Raw genomic sequence first — 21,519 nt, 5'->3', positions numbered from 1 at the left:
TGAACAGAGAAACCATCTCTAGAGCAGAGGGACCATGGGAGTGTAATAAGAGAAAGGACATGCCCACCAACAATGGCTTTGAACTAACCTGGGGAGTGTAGACCTAACCAGATTGGGACTAGAGACTCGCTCAGGTAGAATGACAGGATGAAACACAGTTGTAGGATAAATAACTTCTGCAGCTCTGGGGAAAAGAGACTGGAGGGCAGAGAAACTTGTCTGTACAGAGAGCCAGGGAGATGTCCTCAGGCCTTGCAACCACAATGGCTCAGTCCAAAAGATAGTGTGTTAAAAGAAATTGGCTTCTCACTCCCCGTATTTTGATACCCGGGTGCTGCAATAACTCATTCAAAGCCAAGAGGTCAGTGTTAGATTTTCATTTCTGCACTCAGATCTCTGAAAATAAAATGCTCTGGCTGAGGATTTTGTCTTCTGACTGACAACGGTGCTGATGATTTTTTTCCATGTTGGATGAAGAAACGGAAGCATTTCTGACAATGCCGTCTAAGGGACACTTGTGTTTTCACCTTGTCTGCAAATCAAATCACATCCTGCCATGTTATCTTCTGCTAGCCTGTGAAGCTATAGGTTTTCTCTTCTTTGATCATATATTTTTTTCTCCCTCATTAGTAAATATTAATATATTGATTTATGGTCATATGAATGAAAATAATTTTAAAAAGTAAATAAATTAGAATTCATACCAGCACGAAAAAAAAAATAGTGATGGAAAAAGGCATTGTTGCATTCTGGCAGGCCTGCATCACACGTTTCTTGATTTCTGTTAGAGTGCAATCCATCCATTTTCCTATCCTCATTCCGGCCTGCCTAGAATAAACACGGGCACTTAGCCTGTACGTGAGGGTGACTGTTTGACCACACTGCGTGTTGGGAGGCATTGTTCTCCCTGCTCAGAAAGAGTCACTTGTGGAAAAAATGTGGAAAATCCCAGACACTGACAAAGATAAGAGTCCTTGGATCTCACAATGTGTCTATAATTCAAAAACTTTTCTGCTTTTATATTTTATTTAATACTCAAGTAGAAAATAATTTTTAAAGAGATCCCCCTCATTAACTGCCTTTTACCACCTTGGAGACGAAACAGTTTGTTCACTCACATGTCACTAATTCCCAGTTCTGGGCATCCATAAGGATGCAGCAGAGGAAATTCGATGCTCTTTGGTCATAAGTATGCTTTTAGCTACTTGGAAATCATATTTTTTTTAACAAAAGTTTAAAAAAATAAATAAATAAACAACAGACTTCATAGCCAGACTTCTCTATAATAACTGGGCATCCGAAGCCTGGTATAAAACCTCAGAACCAGGGCTTTGAACATTTTGGATAAGTTAGGTGAAAATCTATTCCAGGCATGCGCACTTCCAGAAAGATCTGTGCGAGGGGTAAATTCTGTTTCCCAGTGAACAGCAGCTTGCTTTGTAATCCAATGAAATGTTGCAGAGCCAGAGGATTTTGAGGTTATCGTCATTCAGAAGTGTCTCTCGTGAGGGCAGGACAATGTTGGAGACACTGAGGTGTCCTTGCTCTCTGGGGAAAGAGGGTCTCATTTCTGCACCAAATTCACCCACCTTAGTCTCCACGGGGTGTGCTTGCCACCCAGTGTCTCACTTTTGCATGGGACCATGTACAAACAGCAGTGTGGCTTGGGTCTCTTGATGCCATGGGACAATCCTTTTCCTGCTCCAGTGTCCCTTGTGAGCATACACAGGTAAGATGGCTGGCTGGAGTGGAGAGTAGCCTGGTGCTGTGGAAAGTAGCTCTTCTCTGTGACAAGTGACCCTAATGCTTCCATTACTCTTTTCATTTCTAGAAAATGAAGTCCCAGCCCCAGCCCCACCCCCAGCCCCGGAAGGTGAGTAGAAACACTGCCTCACATGTTTGGGCTGCAAATACAGAGCCACCATCCCAGCATGACTTGGCCTCCACTGATGCCGTGAGCTTTAACCTAACTCCTACTGCTGAGAAATTGGGTGGTGACAGTTGTGATAATTTGATAATAAAAATAATACATTGTATTTATGTAATCCTCTCATGTTACTTTAATTTCGATGCCACTTCATATACATTATAGGAAAGGATTCTTACAAAACCTTCCAAGTTGTGCAACAGTTGTTGCTACGCCCGTGTTTTACAGTGTGGAGGCTGAGCCTCCAGAGGGCTCAAGGATTTGTAGGGAAGGCCCTTGTGAGAGTGGGGAGTGGACCCCACCTCCATCCTGGAGGATCAGCAGCCCCTTCCCACCTTGAACTATGTCACTATTGAGCCCCTCCAGAAACTCCCCGGGGAGTTTCCAGAAAGCTTTGGTGGCCTCCGAGGCTAATACCAGGGCCAGCTTCTTGGGTTCTTAGTATCATGTTGTCCACCAACTGGCAACAAAAAAATGAGTAAAGAGATGCCATGAAATCTTAGGCAGGTAGACACAGTCCCCAGCGACACATGCTACGTGAAGCTTATACACCTAAGCAAGAGGACAGGATTGGGAGAATAACAAGCCCAAGTGGACTATTTGACTCCCAGCATGGTACACCACAGTCATTTGTCTGCCCACCACATAGCCCCCAAGATGAAAGCAACCGAAATCATGTGCATTTTTTTCATGAAGACCCCAAAGCACCATTTCTCATCACTCTTACTTCTTGAAGAGTGATGAAAAGCCAGCATCCATTCCAGAATCGTTCCCTGGGTATTTAGCACGTGTACAACCCTGCTCTAACCCTTCAGAAGACACAGAGCTAGCTACCACATTCCTTATGGATAGCAAGGTGCAAACATATCGTACCAGGTGTAGTGGCAAACTCTAAACAGAAAACATTTCCCTATATTCAGCTTGTTTGCAGCCAAGTAGAAAATAAAATACAGCCTGGAGAGCAATTCAATCAAATCCAACCACTACATGAAAACATTAAGCAATACCATAAGAAACCTCCCAACATAGTAGTATGTGATTAAATGCGGGTTACTTGAATTGCCAATGTGGTATGAAACCAGGAGTAGGAGGTCATTGCAGACTGGTCCAGTCTAGGTAAAAGCAGGAGTTGAATAAGGCCTTAGTTTCCGATCATCTTTTCACATGGAAATTTATAAGGAAATTATAAAGTTCTTCCACCCTGAAAATCATTTTTCAGGAGGGCATTTTAAGAAATCTAACTGCACAGAGGAGCCCTTTTGTGCAGTCAAGAATACTAGATTTACACACTCAAACCACTAAATAGTACAAAAGAGTATTGCTTATATGTCAAAGGAAAAAAATCAGGTGGGGTGCGGTGGTTTACGCTTATAATCCTAGTGCTTTGGGAGGCCGAAGTGGGAAGATCGCTTGAGCCCAGGAGTTTGAGGCTGCAGAGAGCCATGCTCGCACCGCTGCACTCTCGTCTGGGCAACAGAACCAGACCCTGTGTCTGGGAAAAAAAAAAAAAATGAGGGAAATGGCTCAGTGCCACATGAGTTCAAACAGGGGCACGCTCAGATTTAGTTTTCTTTAGATCTTGATCTTGAAACCAGTGTAGATGGGTGACATTCTTCTTAGGATCTTCTTCTTCTTGATATGTTTCCTCTTTCACGTACAGATTTATTTTGACCAGCATTGGGTACACTGAGAACCTACCAGCCATTACAGACAATCCTTTCCCTTCTGTTCTTCGGATCAGTTACTCTCACTGAGCCCCTATAAAGTTTCCCTTTTTAGGCCATATTTTATATTCATTGTAGAATATTGACCTCCTATTGCTAAAATGTCTACTCCTAAACTCTGTTAAAATTGTCCTTCTTAGTTAACTAAGATTTGAATCTCTGTTCATTAGTAAAAAAAAAAAAAATTCTTGCTTTAACAGTTCTTTTCTTACACGTACCACAGTTAGATACTATTTGCCGGTATCTAACCCAGTATGATTCTGAACACAGAGAAATGCAAACTAGATGGCCTCGACTGATAGAATCTGATGTTACTGCTCGTTTTGCATTTGTTGCCGCTAAACCCAATCCAGAAGATTCACATGTACACTAAAACATTTTCTTTGAAACTACACACACACACAATTACACATTTTATACCTTACTATAGTATCTAGAAGTCCAAACTATTGAGACCACTACACGGGTCAAACGTCTTTAAAAAGTCTCTTGTTGAGGTCTAAAACGAAGTGACCCACATTTTATACTCAATTCTACACCAGCATGTTACCTAGCATGATCCCAGCACAGCTGAGTGTATCTTAACAAAATCTGTATTGAGTGTTTTGATGCATACTTTTCCCCAAAATGATCATATTTATTTATTGCTTTTATTAAAAATTTATTGTGACTCTAAATTATAATTCCCAAGTTCATAATTCATGTGTAGCATAATGAGTATGTGGTATCATTTATGATCTGTTCTGTTGACATTTATTTCCTCTCTTCCCCCTCCACCCCATTGCTTATCACACAATAAAATGCTTTAAGACATTTTAAAAAATGTGCTTATACTTTCCACACAGAACCACATAAAGAGAAGGAGGCCGGAACTACACCAGCAAAAGGTGAGTTGGAGGAAGGGAGAGTGAGTCTGAATTCAACAAAGTCAGAAGCAGGAAGAGGTCAGTAATGATTGCCATGGTGGCCCCACAGAATTTCTCTGCATTATTTATCATCAGTGTGGTTTGGGGTTCTTTGTGTCTTATCTGCAAGACCCAAGCAGCATAATGACAAGCGGTGCTTCACTAAGTTTCCATCGCACACACATTTCTAAAACAAAAACCACAGTGATAAAAATATCACAAGCACTTGTTGAGATACCAGCAAATTAATTGGTAGTTTCCAAGTGCATGCTAAGGAAAAGAGGTGTTTGATCTTCGTGGGATTACACCAATTGGGAAAATTATCCAAATTGCCCATGTTTTTACAAATGCTTTCATGTTATTGTATGAAGTGTTCCAGGTTTCACTAGTGATTTTGAAGGCTAGCATCTCACTTTGTGACACTATGCATTCATGTAGATTTATATTATGACTTATACAGACTGACAATAAACCTTAAGTAAACACCATGTTGCTGCTTCTTAATTTGGAAACTCATTTATTCCTATAGTATTATTCTGTTTTTACTTTATATGGAGATTGTCCAATTTTAGCAAATGAACAATCTTTATCATGTACTTCTGTTACTCCATGAAATGCTAATTCCTTTGTCTTACCATGGAGGAAATCATTTTCATTACTGACCATCTGTCTTAAACTAAGGAGCATTCGTCTTCCATAGATGAAAGTTTTCATGAAGTCGGATCTGACAATTTTGTTTTATATGTTTGTACCATCATTTTTATAAGTTAACCTTTTATTTGTGTAATGAACAACATAGTTTAAATTTTGGAATAACTAATTATTTCCTGACTGTAGCCAGAAGTTTCTCTTTTTCCTGGACACGGCTCAAAAGCATGTTAAGTATCTCTTTGCTCTTAGTGTGTCATAGTTCATTACCTAACCTCCATGATACTCTTGTTTCCTATACATTAGTAAAATACTTTTTTTCCTTTCTTTCAGTACATTGGATTGCTTTTCTTCAGCTAACTTGAACGTGTGCTCTCATGAATGAACACATAATGTTAGAGCACTGACTTTGCCCTTGACCTTCAAGCGGTTCCCGTGGATAGTAACATGAATACTAATCCTGGCCACGTGGGCCACAGTTTGAAGGTTATTTGCTTATGGAATGCAGACAGTGCAAACTCCTAGAACTCCTTCCATGAGATGGGTTCAAGGAGGTTTGGACACCCTGGCTGAAGTTATTGTAACATTATTCTCTACAAGGCCGATGGCATACACCTCTGTTTCCAAATTTGGAAAGGTGTTTGGACCAACACAGCAAATAAAGTAATCCTAGAGGGCAAGCTGTCAAAGTTTAAACAAAGCCTGTGCCTGACCTTTAATCTGAAAAGTCACCATATTATATTTGTATGCTTAAATGAGAAAATGCCTCTCCATAAGTTAAAGTCAACCAAACAACCGACAAAAACTCTTTTCTTTATGGAGAACACAGTATGATGAAAGAGCAAGGCCAAATGACTAAGGCATCCTGAAATTGGTAGCATTTTTCTGACGTTTGCAAGACCATGGCCATATTCAGTTACATACCCAGGTCCGTAAACTGCAGTATATAGTAAAAATATGTATATATATGCCTAACATGCCTAGGAAGCAAATCAATTTAGGATAGAAAGTGACATCCCTAAATAAAGAAGGTAAGTGGATGGAAATTTTTTCAAAATATACAATTCTCTTTAGCTATTACCTACTTTCTTCTAGGACAGAGACATTTCAAAGAAAATACTTGAGCAGTAGATGTAATAATTATTGCTGCATGTATTAATATGTCCCTGGTTGAGAAAGAAGGCTTGCATGGGCATAAACAGGATTCACTTTCGACTTTCTCCAGCATTAACTAGAATGTCCCTCCCTGCTGTCCCTCCCTCCTCAGACTCTCAGTCCATATATATTTTTTAACCATCAAACTCAAGTTTCACTCCTCACAGCTTTCCCCTGGCCATCTGGCTCACTTTTATCCCTCCTTCTTCCTCCTGATTTCCCTTGGACCTATTGCCTCTGTCTCCACTTAATCACCTATTAATGGTTGCCTCCTTTCCCTAACAGGTTGTGAGCTTTTTGATGGTCAGACACCATGTCTTAACACCTCTTTGTTTCCCCCATCTCATTCCCTCCAGCATCTGGCAGAGAGCTGCACATGGCAACTGTCTAATGAATGAACAGTTGAACTTCCGTGCTGGCTTAGCTGCTGACCATACAATGGTAATCTGAATAGATCGTTATTTCCACTCACCATGTTTGCTGGGTAGGAGGATGAACATCCTATGCACATTCTTGATCAATGAGGGTTCAGGTTGAGGCACTGGTGCAGGACAGATGGATGATTTCCACCCTAAGACCAACTCCCCTAAAGCCATTGAAAAAATTGGTACATTTTCAGTACTTTAGTCTTCTAATTAGTCGACAAAAATTCAGTTAATAGCTCCGAGGCTGTCACTATATGGAATACTGTTCATAGCAATGCAGGGTTAAAATCTTTCCCAGATTGACTAAATTGTTCTGTGACAGCTCAGAAACATTCTGCAAAGAATTTTTTTGTAGCCACAGAGAATTGTTTGGTTCCGGTGTCAATCTCAGAAGTAGCGTTTGTGGTTTGATTTGCCAACTTTTTCAGATCACAAAGAGTCTCTCTCTGGGAAACAGCTGATTTCCCAGGAAGGGGTTTCACTATTGCTTGTTTCTGGACATGTTTTCCATCCAGCCATCCTGTTCCCTAATACGGACCATTTTGTCCTGGGACCTGGGCAAAGTCTCCTGGAGTTGAAACAAGAGAGATGACAATAAAAAAAAAAATGTGTTTAACCAAAACAATAACAAACAATATCAGAAATTAGATGTGCAAATCCCTTTCAAAGTGATTATACTGGGAGGCAATGCCCTTAGAAAAATAATGCTGCCATGACTTAGAATTTTTCCAGAATAGTTACAGGTGGCACATCATGGGAAGCCAAACATAGAATCTTTTCTATATCCCCAGTGGGGTCAAAGACCCGCCTTTTATTGTAGCATTCATTGATTCAGTAAGTATTTACTGAGTGCCAGCTACGTGCCAGGCACACGTCTGGGCACTGGGTCCTGCTCTCCTGGAGCCAAGTTTAGGAGGAAGAACAACCATCAACAAAGGAAGATGGATTTCAGCTTTGGAAGCAGACAAGAGTCACGGAGGGCCAAGTGTAGAGAGTAACGTGGGTGATCAAGTGGGATCATATCTTTATTTCTGTTAGCTAACATCCAACATCCTATGTGTGAACATAGGGTAGTGAGAGCAGGTTTCTCCTGTGCCTTCACAACTTCCCTCGGGAAGTTCCAAAATTGATTCTGTGGCTGGTCCCAAATGTGGCAACAGCCTTAGAGTCAGAGACCACTTTGAGCATCAGTACTTATTTTAATACCTAAGTGCTGATGTTTTATTTTCACATCTTATTAGCTTAGAGTCTGTATATTTTTTTGGTAAGCTCATTTAGGACAGTTACTACCTCTTTTTACTTTTCTTCCAGAAAAATAACTGCTTTTGGTTGATCACTGCAAGGGAAATATAAACTTATTTTCTTTTCCCAGGCCTTAACATTACCACATAAACTATCATGAATGAATCCTGTGTGTATTAAATACCTCACATAACCCAAGATGAAGTCTCTTTTTTGACATGAATGTGGTTGGCAGATGAGGAAGTGGACCAGAAGAAGTTCCAACTTATTTTCTCCTAAATGATGTGATTTTTGAAATTAAAAGTATGATTTAAATTTTTTTTTTCATTTAGGTTCCTTTATATCTGCAATAACATTATCCTGGTGCTTCTTACTAGTATGTTAAAATATTTTTGTGCAATTTACCTTTAGATGTCAGACAATCAACCATCTACTAAAATGTCTTCGTGCTTTATCTGTGTATTCTAATTACATTGCTTCTTTGTAACCAACTATGTTAAAAATGAATGGCATTGTATTTTTCAATTCTAAGATACAGCCATTATAAGATGCAACACTGATTTAATTGATTTTGGGAAGAAAACACTCATTAAATATACTCATTGAATATATCTATTGTAAGATGAAGCCTGATTTCATAAGCATCAAAGTGCGAAGGCAGCTGGGCATGATGACTCACACCTGTAATTTTAGCACTCTGGAAGGCAGAGGCAGGAGGATTGCTTGAGCTCAGAAGTTCGAGACCAGCCTGAGCAAGAGCGAGACCCAGTCTCTACTAAATATAGAAAAAAATAACCCAGTGTATTAGCACACACCTGTAGTCCCAGCTAATCAGGAGGCTGAGGCAGGAGGATCACTTGAACTCAGGAGTTGGAGGTTGCAGTGAACTACAGTGACAACACTGCACTCTAGCTAGGGCAACAGAGTGAGACTGTCTCAAAAAACAAACAAACAAAAAAGTATGAAGGCATGTATCTTCTCATCATGAAAATGTGGTAATCAAATGCCTCAAAACACAATGAATTAATGTTAACTGTTGTTGTTGTCTTCTATATTTTGTTGTGGTTATTTTGGTCACATACACCAATATTTACTACAGGTGATTACTCTGCTTGAGCAATTCATGAATTTGTGTAAATCAAATAAGGTATTGTATCAGCATTTAACTGATGTTTGTTTATAAGTCACATATATTTTAATCTTAGGTGCTTTTGGTCTTTATCGTGAAATCTCAACAATAGTCTCACGTTTATATTACTTAAAAAATTTAATTTAAAAAGGCAATCTAAAATCAACCATAGGTAGAAGTTATTTTACAACCAAGAGAGTTCGGGAGAATTGTAAGAATGTACACATTCTCCTGTCTCTGGAGTTCTTTCCATTTGGCAGCAAGCCTCTCGTTTGCATTCCAGGGTACTTATGTGTACCCCACCAAAATCCCAGGCTTGTAATGTGAGACTGAGTTCTTTCTCTACTTTCCAGGAGTTTGTCTCTGGGAACTTCGGTTGTTTAAAAAATCATTTTTACGGTTTTACAAATGCTATTTTCCCATGACTTAAAGTTGAATAAAATTCTGCTTTGGTAAATTGTCCTTCTATGTAGCTAAGCGGGATAGCCCTGCTGCTCTGAGTCTGTGGTCTTGATGTATGTCAGTCGTATATTAATGACCCAAAATGAGATGTTTACATTTCAAATCATCATCATAGTCACTTTTAAATAGAAAATATATAAATAACTTAAGTATTTTGTTCTGTTTTCTTTGAAAATGTTTTCTGCAAGATACTATGTCTTTCATATATGTGTTGCTGAACTGGACACAATTGGAAAGATTTGGATATTCGATTTCCTCCTAACGTTAGAACCTGGTTTTCATGCTAAATGAGAACAATTAAACTTTTCAGTCTCATCCAATTCAACCAAATTTAACCAGGCAACTTTTCAAGAACTTAAGGTCAGAAACTCAACACATTAACCACATTTCCCAATCTAAAAGAATGCCAGGACTAAATTCCTTTTATTTATTATTTTATTTGCTTAAGCTACTTTTTTTTTTTTTTTTTTTTTTTGAGACAGAGTCTCGCTTTGTTGCCCAGGCTAGAGTGAGTGCCATGGCGTCAGCCTAGCTCACAGCAACCTCAAACTCCTGGGCTCAAGCAATCCTCCTGCCTCAGCCTCCCAAGTAGCTGGGACTACAGGCATGCACCACCATGCCCGGCTAATTTTTTTTTTTATATATATATATATTAGTTGTCCAATTAATTTCTTTCTATTTATAGTAGAGACGGGGTCTCACTCTTGCTCAGGCTGGTTTCGAACTCCTGACCTCGAGCAATCCTCCCGCCTCGGCCTCCCAGAGTGCTAGGATTACAGGCGTGAGCCACCGCGCCCAGCCTGCTTAAGCTACTTTTAAAAGAAGAGAAACAGTAAACTTTGCTCCCGCTGATTTTTCTAGCACTTTTGAAAATTTGAAAATCTATGCACAATGAATCAAATATTGCTAATTGCTGTTTGGAAGTAATATTGGACCACTGGAGGAAGAATATTTCATGATTCTCTGAAGAACTTCTTTAATATGTGTTCCTTAATAGTCTAAAATAATTGTACATGTCCTCCAAATAGTTTTAACATTTCCTGGACTTTAAAACTACTCACCAATCAAATATCTGCTTAAAAAACAGATTATCATCATTATACGTTCTATGCATGTAACAAAATAGCACGTGTACCCCATAAATATATGTAAATATTATGTATCAATTAAAAAACAGATTATCTTCCTTCACTTTAGTTTTAAGAATGTGAATACTCTTCTCAATCATATTGCATTCTAAACAATTAACGCAAGGTTTCATTATACGCTATGTACAAACAAAAACCACAAAACCTGTATAAAGTGTTCATTTGACTCAAAATGGTTCTAGTTTCTAGTTTACATATAATAAAGGAACTCTTTTCTAAGATTTGGTTAAATTTTAAAATTTCATTTTCATTCATTATTATGGGATTTTAAATAAAGATTATTTACATATTTCAGTAAATAAAACCTTGCTGAATTAAATTTCTGGCAAATAATATTACGGAAAAACTTCAAAGTATTTTATTTTTGTTTATGTAAAATTTTAATTACTAACAGTGTTCTGAAATATAGATTTCTCCTGAAAACTCAAAAATATCTATACTTCTGAAAATCCACAATTCTGTAAAATGGTAATGGATATTCCAGGAGAAAAGAATTCAAAACTGAGCTCAGTTTGGGAAGTGCTAAGTACTGTATCATTTCTTGTCTTCACCTCCATTCCCAGTGCAAATCAGCACACTCAGGGCTTTGAGATGTCCTTCAGTGAACACACACACACAGCACAGTAAAATGCAAACATTTAACGTTAGCCTAGCATTTTCCAAGCTTCTTTGACCACAGAAAGCTTCCACTAAAGAGTCTCATACCCCACAGTACCCAGTGAATCACCTCTTGGGTTCTAAAGCAAATGACATTAAAGTTCTCTATATATTACATTAGTTATTTTATTAAAAAGCAATAAAACATATCCTAGGTTGACAGTTTGGAGAAAGAAATTTCAGGCTTGTAGGTAACATCTGTAGTAAATATTCTAATATTAATGGATGATACAAAATATACTGTTTTACCTCTTTTTATCAGGATTTTTTTAAAGCACATTTAATTAACATTCATTTACATGTATTCTTTTTCCTATTTTGTTCAAATATGTTTATATTTTGAAATCCACAATCCTAGTATTTTAAGTACAAATATTATTATTATTTATACAAACACTACTAGTCTTTACGCTTTGGGAAGGAAGGGGCAAGAGTTTAGATAACACCAAATGCCTCTTTAAGCATCTAAAATGTGAACTTTGCAGTACAAATATTTTTTAAAAAGGGGACTATTCTGCACATAACCACTAAAAGATATATTTTGAATTTCACAAATGTGCATAGGTAAATATTAAGAAATGATACAGCATTAGCCAATACCAATATAATCCTGGGAAAATTTTTCTTAATAATTAATTTTTCTTAATAATTATTTTCTTAATAATTATTGGTAAACGTGGTAAGACAAATTGCTGTATATTAATTAATCTTGACTTTTGTTTCTTGAATATAGAAGAAAATTAATCATGAGGTTTTCTGGGTAGAAATGAGTTCTCAAACAGTACATACACGTTTTTATGTCTGTGTCCAAACGATGTGATATGTGAATAATGACTGCCATTGACGTTAGTTACAAAATAAGAACTGGAAGATCACCTCTGTTGTTGATTTCATCAAGGTTTGATTTTTTTTTTTTTTTTAGCATTCTTTTCCCCTAACCCACAGTCACATAAAACACTCGCATAGAGTTCTACTGTTTAATCTACACTTGTATTTGGATTACCCTACTTTCTCACCCTTTTATTTATTATTTATTTCTTTTTTTGCCTGAAATACTCAAGTTTAACCTTTCAGGTACCAAGTCTTCTAAGGCTTACTCAGCAGTTGAAAGTGTTTGGTGTAGTTTCTCCTCTTCTTTTTCAGATTTCTCTTTTCTCAGGCTACTTGGGACGAAGTCCTTTTCTCCTTGACTTTTAACTCCTATGTCTTGTTTCAGATGAAGAGGAAGTGTCCCCGCCTAGCGCCTTGCCTCCAGGTTAGGATGATTTCTACCCCTACCCCTGCTGTTTCATTTATTTTCATTGCCAGTAGAGGAAAAAAATAGGCAGGGTCAGCCCCTTGCTGAGTCAGTGCACAAAGCTGGCGCCCAGGTTTTGCCTGTGCCGGCACCAAGAGAGAAAACCTTGGCTTTAATGACATTATTTTTGTTTTACATGAAAAACTCTTTAAAAGGAGCCTTTCTTTGTGAAATAAACAAGATTAGTAAATCTTAGGTATACATTTTAGGGGCAAAAACGTCTGTTTTCTGTCTCCAGTTATATGCCCTTTTCCCCTGTTTTCAAATATCTAAATTTAGATATTTGAATTTTTAAGTTTTATTACTGTTTTTAAATAAGACATACTTTTATAAGTACTTCCATAGCTGGAGCTCTACTGATTTTGCACCCAAGCCAACTTGTGGTTTTTTTCTCCCCATCACCAGAAGAGACAGGGTTTGGGAAAATTCAAGAAGGTTGAAGTCAGCACTCCATTCTCATCATCCCCCAACCCCCACCCCCCTGCATCATCCAAATCACGCTTTCCTTTCAGGTTTGGGTAGTCGGGCCTTGGAAAGAAAAGATTCAGGTGAGCACATGCCCAGGCAAGGCATCCTGACCCCATCCTAATACAATCCCTAATGACCTCATTTCTCGAAGTTGTATTGATGCTAATCCTTGTTTTATTCAGTTTGTAGCTTTTCTAGCAATCTTTCATTACATTTCCTCTTACAAGAAAACTAATGTATTGAGAAACAATTAATTTTGCATGATACACACACATTCAAGAATCTAGCCACATATACTACAGGTTGGTTTGTTTTATCATAACTGTCATTTCTAACACATAGCGAATACACAGAGATCAGTCTCCCTTCCTGTGTTGTGCAGGAATTAGATAATAATTCACATTTTTATGGAACTTTATGTACAGTTGATAAAACACTTTCAAATGCATCCTGTCAGCCATAGCTACAGTTCTTGAAGGTTATTTATTCATTCAGTCACTCATGCAACAAATTTGTATTGAAGGCCTAATTTGATCCTATTGTGGGCTAGCCACTCCTGTAGGCACTGCAGGTACATAAGTAGAGATAACAATAAAAATACTTGTCCTAATGTTCTAAATGTGAATGATCATTATCCACTCTTACTATAATACACATACACATAACAATAACTTGGGTATTAAAAATATGTAATCATGTGACTATGTTGCTTAACTTCATTGTGAAAATGATAATCTCCTATGGATGGAAATACCTAGCATGATTGATACATGAAAACTAAAATAATTAAATGTGCATTTTCCCTCTTTTCAAGAAACATTAACAAGCAGAGATTTGGCAACCCGTGCACTTTTTTCCCCAGTTATTAAGTGGTTGAAACTGAACTTCTCTGCATTCAGCTCGAAGACAGAGGGAGTTATCTACAGTTTTCTCTCCTATCTTCCTCATTGGAATTGACTGCAGATTAACACTAACCAAGCATCCGAGTGCAAAATAAACTTCATTTCTAGCTTGTCTCTCTTCATGGGAAAGCCTCAAACAGTTTCTTTTTCTTTCCACTTTTTTGGTTTTTTTTTTTTCTTCCCCTTGCAGAACACTCCTAGAGTTCTTGCAATTTGTACTTAACCAATCATGATCTGTGACTTTCTTGTCAAACTATGGCCATATCTATACAACCCTAATAGAACTTTCTAACCATACAACAGTTAAGGAAACTAGAAATACCAGGCCAGGCTTGGCTATTGGACCCTTAGATAGTTTACCCTCACACTGACCCATTCATTTAGTCTTTCCCAATTCCATTGTATAGATGTGACCTTATAGTCAGTCACCATTGACTATAAGGAAAGTACTGCTTTCATATACTTACTACCATTGTTTATCTGTTAGGCAGGATGGGGAAACAAAGGAACCACGGATGCCAACAAAGAGAGAGTAACAACTTACCTGAAAAGATCCACTATTTCTAGGAATTAGCAAATGTTCCTTTGCCTCGTCATGGAAGAGACACCCCTGTATAAGTGGGAATCTGTCCCTCTCTACTGACGGCCGCTGGGGGTGGAAAGAATGATGCTATATTTATCTAGGTTTATTAAACAAAGAAAAGCTTCTGTGTTGATGAGAGTGGCAAACCCAGGTAAGTCTGCCTAGGAAGAACCTGGCCCCGGAATGATCCTTTCCCTCCTTTCTGCTCATCAGAATGGTCTCTTGGCGAATCACCTGGTGGGGAGGAGCACGACAAGCAGAATGCCAATTCTCAGCTGTCCACCCTCCTAATTGAAAAACCTCAAACAGGAACAGTGAAAGTTGGTGAGTGCCTAGCATTCAATCCTGCATTATTATTATTATTATTATTATTATTATTATTATTATTATTGAGGTGAAACTCACATAGCATAAAATTAACCATTTTAAACAGGACGATTCAGTGGCTATTAACGCATTCAAAATATTGTGCAACCACCACTTCTGTCTAGTTCCGGAAGACCTTGTACCCCACTAAGCAGTTACTCCCCATTGCCCTCCCCTCCCAGGCCCTGACAAGCACTAATCTGCTTTGTCGCTGTGGGTTTACCTATTCTAAATATTCCACACAAATGAAATCAGACAATACAGGACCTTTTGTGTCTGGCTTCTTTTGCTTAGGACATTGGTCCCTCTACATTGTTTCAGTACTCCATTCCTTTATATGGCTGCATAATATTCCATTCTATGTATCTACTAAATCTTGCTTTTTATAACCTGAAAAGGTGAGTGACAGCTATTATTTCAGGAACCCGGAGCCACATAGTTTGGGTTCAGACTTGGTTCTGTGTCTTGCTATTGTTCTTGGGGCAGGCGGTTTTACCTCTTTATGCCTCAGTTTCCCCATCTGTAAAATGGGGATAATAATAGGACCTACCCACAAAGTACTTTGAACAGTGCCTGACATATCCTAAAGCTCTGAGCTAGTGTCTGCTGTCATTATGATACAACTCATTCCTTAAGATGATTCCAAATCTGCACATGTGCGAGAGGCAGCTAGTCACACAGATGGTTCAACTCTTGAAATAGTCATTCAAAAAATATTGATTGTACACCTCCTGTTGTAGGCACTGTGCTGAACACTGAGTATAACATGTGAGCACTCAGAATTTATAGTCTGAGAGGAGCACACAACAAGAAATTAGACAAACAGTCACAAAAGCCAAGTGCCATGAAGGAAGTAAATAAATAATAGTGCAGTGAGCTGCAGAAGGACCTGAGAGTTCGATGATGATACCCTAAAACCTCCAAGGCACTCATAAGAAATCAGGACTAACTCATTGCACAATTCTGGGGGTATCAATCACTTGATAGTCTATGTCATGCGTCCTCAAACTACAGCCCATGGGTCACATGCTGCCAGCCTAGGACATTTATCCCGCCCTGGGTGTTTTTGCCCCCACTGCCTGTCCTGCTTAGCAGCCAACTCATCCCAGGCCCACAGTGCACACTCTCCAACGGTCTGAGGGACAGTGAACTGGCCCCCTGTTTAAAAAGTTTGAGGACCCCTGGTCTATGTAGTATAGTCCTGGCTCAACTCCTATTATTTGAAAGCAAAATAAATGTCGATTTTTAAACCACAGGCTGAATCACTTCTGCTTTTTCTAGGTGAAAATATCACCTTTACAGCCAAAGTCAAGGCTGAAGATCTTCTGAGAAAACCCACTATCAAATGGTTCAAAGGGAAATGGATGGATCTGGCCAGCAAAGCAGGGAAGCACTTGCAGCTGAAGGAGAGCTTCGAAAGGCATTCTCGGGTACGGCCCTGAACGCTCCCGGCACAGGGGCTCAGCCAGCTTGTTCCATCTGTGTGGGTAATTGGTCATTTTCAGGTTCAGCTTTGACAGATTTCAGTTCCAGAAAATTCTCTGGAATTACCATTCCTAGTGTCTACACTCTACTGTGATTGCCTGCTGTGCCCAGGGGCTGCAGGATCCATTTACCCTCCTGTGTTGAGTATGTTGTACTAGAATTCCTAGAGACAGACACATCTTTAAGCGAATGCTGAGGAATTTGGAAAGGAAGTAAAATGTGGTGGCCGCCTGCTGCCAGCAACATAGGACTGCAGCGTGTCTGCATGCATTTCATTGCAGGTGTACACATTTGAGATGCAGATCATCAAGGCCAAAGAGAACTTTGCAGGCAACTACAGATGCGAGGTCACCTACAAGGATAAGTTTGACAGCTGTTCATTTGATCTCGAAGTGCGTGGTAAGAGTGCCTTCTTGCCTGGATAAATGTGACTTTGTTTTTATGGGGGTGAAGGGACAGAGAAGGCGGCCATCTAATAGTATGAGATGGGAGGGGGAAAGCCCATTAAAACTTGTGTGTTTCTGATTGTGGCAGTCTAGGCAAATCTGCTGAATTAAGTTGTTATGGGAGAATTGGAGTTGGGGGAATTTTATTACTAAGCATCTCTATCCGTGTGAACTGTATTCCTTCAATCTCCCGGATAAGTCATGCTGCCATTTTTTTTTGTGCTACAGAATGTATCTGTTTCATTGGTCCACTTTCCCACTCAGGTTTAGGGATGAGGTATGAGGATGTCAGGATACCCCGGTGGAAGAATTTCTCTTATAAAGACTAATGTCAAATATGGAAGTCCTCTATCTGTATGTTCTATGTACTTCCCAGAAAGAACTTAATAGGGATAAATGTAAAGGTGTATATTTAGCATGGGGGAAAAAAACCCTTTTATAAGTATACAAAGGGAAAGTTGACTTGGCAGCAAAGATCATAAACTTAAGATGAATCCAAAGTGTAATGTTGCTGTAAAAGACAGATGAAGCCAGTGTATGTTTAAATTGATCTATTCCAAATGGTATAGGATTTAAGTTTAGGATGTGATGCTTCTCTGTGTGACACTCTGCTTGTTCCACATGTGGAGTGCTGTCTTTGGCCACGGCCACCACACCTCAACCTGGTTCCCTTCAGGAGCAGAGCAACCAGAAGGACAAAGAATCCAGAAACCACACCCTATCCAGCTTGAGTGTGTGGGTGAAGGAAGTTAGGCATAGGTGGCTCGTTGCAAAGAGGGGAAGGAAGGGCTGTCACACAGAACGAGGAGAAGTCTCTTTTCCATGAACCTGAGAAGCACCTAGGCAGGTTAGAATCAAAAGGTGGAAATTAAGAGGAGGTGACTTTTGTCTTAACGTTAGGATGAACGGTTTCATTAAAGCTGTGCAGACAGTCCGGGAAGGCTGTGCGATTCCCATTCGGAGAGATGTCAGGCAGAGGCTGGACCGTGGGTGGGGTGCCGCTGAGATTTCTGGATTAAGGAGGACTCTGGCTCTGGGCAGCACTCCTTGGCCAGTCATCTCTGAGAACCACCTGGGGGGCTTTTTAAGAATATTGATCTCTGGGCCGGGCGCGGTGGCTCACGCCTGTAATCCTAGCTCTCTGGGAGGCCGAGGTGGGCGGATTGCTCGAGGTCAGGAGTTCGAAACCAGCCTGAGCAAGAGCGAGACCCCGTCTCTACTATAAAGAAATTAATTGGCCAACTAATATATACAAAAAATTAGCCGGGCATGGTGGTGAATGCCTGTAGTCCCAGCTACTTGGGAGGCTGAGGCAGGAGGATTGCTTGAGCCAGGAGTTTGAGGTTGCTGTGAGCTAGGCTGACGCCACGGCACTCACTCTAGCCTGGGCAACAGAGTGAGACTCTGTCTCAAAAAAAAAAAAAAAAAAAAAAAAAAAAAAAAAAAAAAGAATATTGATCTCTGGGTGTCCCTGATCTGGTGGTTCAAAATCTCAAGCAGGGAGATTTTATCAAGAAGCTGATATTGTTTAAAGTTCCTCAGATGATTCTAATGCACAGGCAGGTCGAATGACAACTGGATGAGATAAACTGGTTCTCCATGGGAGAGACTGAGGGAGGATGGTGTTTGGCAGCTCAGCCTTCCAGGAGAGCCAGGCCCCCTTTACCTGACCCGCTTCCCACCTGAAGAATCCCCACAGCCTATAAAGGAACTGAACACAAACTGCCTTCTTAATGGTTACTTATTTTACTGTTTTCCTTCCTTTCAAAGAATCTACTGGGACTACTCCAAGCATTGATATCAGATCTGCTTTCAAGAGAAGGTAACTTCAAAAGGAAAATCTATTATAGATAGCTTTTATATAACATAGAAGCAGAGGATTTTTCAAAATATACTTCCCTTCCTCCAAACCCCATATTCCAAATGAGAATAACCCTTTTCACTGTAGTCAAATACATCATATATTTAAAAGTTGGTGGTCTAGAAAAGCCGTGGATTCAATGCCCAGTCAAGTATATATTGATCATTTTCTAGAATATTCTTGTTACAGTGAAGCTCCCATTTTTACAGGTTTCACAGTTGCCTGAGAAAGACACACTATACATATGTGGTTTCTTCCTTAATTGTATTATTTTCCACCAAATGGCCAAAAGAGATATACAAACAGATACATTTCATACAGCATTAGTTAAGCAATGTCAGAAAGCTACTATTTATATTGGTTTTCATCTAGAAATCACTTATGGAGATACTAAACCGTGTGCCCAAGAAAACTACAATTAAGTAGCTACTTACTGAAGTTAATACCATATAATATTGAATTATCCTAAATGAAAGAATACTGAGTCTGCTGGTATTAAGAATACCCTGGAAAGGCAAAATTTAGGTATCTATTTATTTTCACAGCTGCCAAGGCTGAAAAATCAGGGTGTCAAAGAAGAAAAATAAAAATTTTTTCTGTTTCTGAGAAACATGACTAACCCTTCCTGCCATTATGTTACTTTCTGTACTTAATTATTCCATAATATAATTTTTTTTTTTTTTTTTTTTTTTTTTTTTTTTTTTTTTTTTTGAGACAGAGTCTTACTCTGTTGCCCGGGCTAGAGTGCCATGGCGTCAGCTTAGCTCACAGCAACATCAAACTCCTGAGCCCAAGCAATCCTCCTGCCTCAGCCTCCCGAGTAGCTGGGACTACAGGCATGCGCCACCATGCCTGGTTAATTTTTTCTATATATTTTTAGTTGGCCAATTAATTTTTTTCTATTTTTAGTAGAGATGGGGTCTTGCTCTTGCTCAGGCTGGTTTCAAACCCCTGACCTTGAGCAATCCAACTACCTCGGCCTCCCAGAGTGCTAGGATTACAGGCATGAGCCACCATACCCGGCCTATAAATTCTTAATGAGAGTAAATGTTTTGTTCTAAGTCTGAATCCACATACAGTTTTTTGAATAAGGAAAGTCATCCCAAACTATTAGAAAACAATGATTTAGTCTGCTAATAAAGGGCATATTTCCCTCTTAAATTACAAATAAATAAAATTTTAATCACTTTGAAAAGATATTTAATATTACTGGCGTTCTTGTATTTTTTTGGTATTTTTTATTCTTAAAAAATCCATAACTTCCAAGTCCTATCATTTTTCAACAAATGCACAGGTCTAAACTACTATGCCTGTACCATGTACAAGTATATTTTAGGAGAGGAAGACAAAATCTATTAAGTTTTGTGCTTTAAAAGAATAGAAATGCATTTCCTTTAAAAGGCCTCCAAACACTTGTTATTAAACACATTTTGAAAACACATTATTTGAGTTTAATTCTTATGACTTACATGTTATGCACACTGTTTTTAAACCCGCAGACTCTTTTCTTAGAAACCATAACTAACATTTGTAAAGAGCAGAAAACAAAATCTTCATTAAAAAAGTAAACGTGTAAGTAAATATGTAGTGCCATTTAAATGTCAGCTCTGTAGCTTCTATTTAGAGTTTAGATACAATCACAACGGTGGCTGCATGCCTACTTTAAGATGCATTTCTCTATAGGAAAGCACTTTCAAAAACTAGTGGTAAAGAGTTCATTAACTATTCAAAGACAAGTTTTGAAAAACATGTTTTAAAAGGTGTAAATATTAACAAGAAAATTAAGATAATTATTTCCCTTTAAACCAGGAATGCATCTTTTAAAAAGCTCTGTGTTAGCTCCATTTTTATGCTACGTTGGTATTACATTATCTGATTCATCTATCCATGGACACAAAGAGGTTACCTTTGAATATAAGGCTTTGTACTTATATACCTCACATTGGTACACTTTGTCCTCCAAGCCAATCTCTGTCTTACATGAACAACAGAGATCAGCAAAAGTCCTTTGCTTTTTACACAGGTATGTTTCTAGAGCCCCCCAACTTGCAAAAACAAAGTACTTTGTGTTGTTTGGCTTAAGTGCATTTGTGTTATCTGGTTTTAACACAAATCCAAGCAATTTTATATATGCAATCTTCAAAAATGTGTCTTCTTGAAATCATACAGTAACACAAGCTTCTTATGTTTACTTTTCCACAAGTACATACTCCAAAAACTTAAAATGTCACTTGTGTGAAAAGAAATAGTTTGTGTTGATTTAGTCCCGGTGTGCTGGTACAAAATTGCATATACGTTATATGTTGAGTGTCTGGGGGAAGCTGTTGGGTATGTCTTGGCATTAAACGCCGATTTGCTTTTCTTTCGTTGGTGACAGTGGAGAAGGTCAAGAGGATGCAGGGGAACTTGACTTTAGTGGTCTCCTGAAACGTAGGTGAGAACCAAGCGATGGAGTGAGGCACTGTGGCCTGGAAATCTTTTAGACACCCACTCAGAGAAGTCAAGTTGAAAAGTGGATGTTTTTCAAAGAATTTTTCATTTCTTATAATGTGTTTTGCTTATGGAATATAACAGAATCAACTAAAAAGGAGAAACAACTGCATACTAATCTGTCAATGACTTTAGCTGATGCTTTTAAACTTTCTTTTTAAACGTTTCATGAATCTTCACATATTTTCTTAGTTGGGGA

At 38.8% G+C, this 21,519-nt stretch overlaps 1 protein-coding gene across 5 annotated transcripts in view; it reads left to right on the top strand.

Moving 5' to 3' along the window:
- Nucleotides 1–21,519, top strand: part of MYBPC1 (myosin binding protein C1) — an 86,843-nt gene that overhangs the window by 15,703 nt on the left and 49,621 nt on the right. For 3 of the 5 annotated variants that reach the window (XM_012772651.3, XM_012772649.3, XM_012772647.3), the window contains exons 2-10: nt 1,832–1,873; nt 4,497–4,538; nt 12,639–12,677; nt 13,232–13,267; nt 14,886–14,996; nt 16,320–16,468; nt 16,805–16,922; nt 18,740–18,791; nt 21,208–21,264. In XM_012772651.3, coding sequence (XP_012628105.1) covers nt 1,832–1,873; nt 4,497–4,538; nt 12,639–12,677; nt 13,232–13,267; nt 14,886–14,996; nt 16,320–16,468; nt 16,805–16,922; nt 18,740–18,791; nt 21,208–21,264 — 646 coding nt within the window. The remainder of the gene's footprint in view (nt 1–1,831; nt 1,874–4,496; nt 4,539–12,638; nt 12,678–13,231; nt 13,268–14,885; nt 14,997–16,319; nt 16,469–16,804; nt 16,923–18,739; nt 18,792–21,207; nt 21,265–21,519) is intronic. The other 2 variants (XM_012772650.3, XM_012772648.3) reach the window with 1 other exon arrangement.

This window comes from Microcebus murinus, chromosome 10, assembly GCF_040939455.1.
Source record: "Microcebus murinus isolate Inina chromosome 10, M.murinus_Inina_mat1.0, whole genome shotgun sequence".
NCBI lineage: Eukaryota > Metazoa > Chordata > Mammalia > Primates > Cheirogaleidae > Microcebus > Microcebus murinus.
The sequence above is the reverse complement of the archived record's forward strand: the minus strand, read 5'-3'. Positions and strand labels throughout refer to the sequence as shown.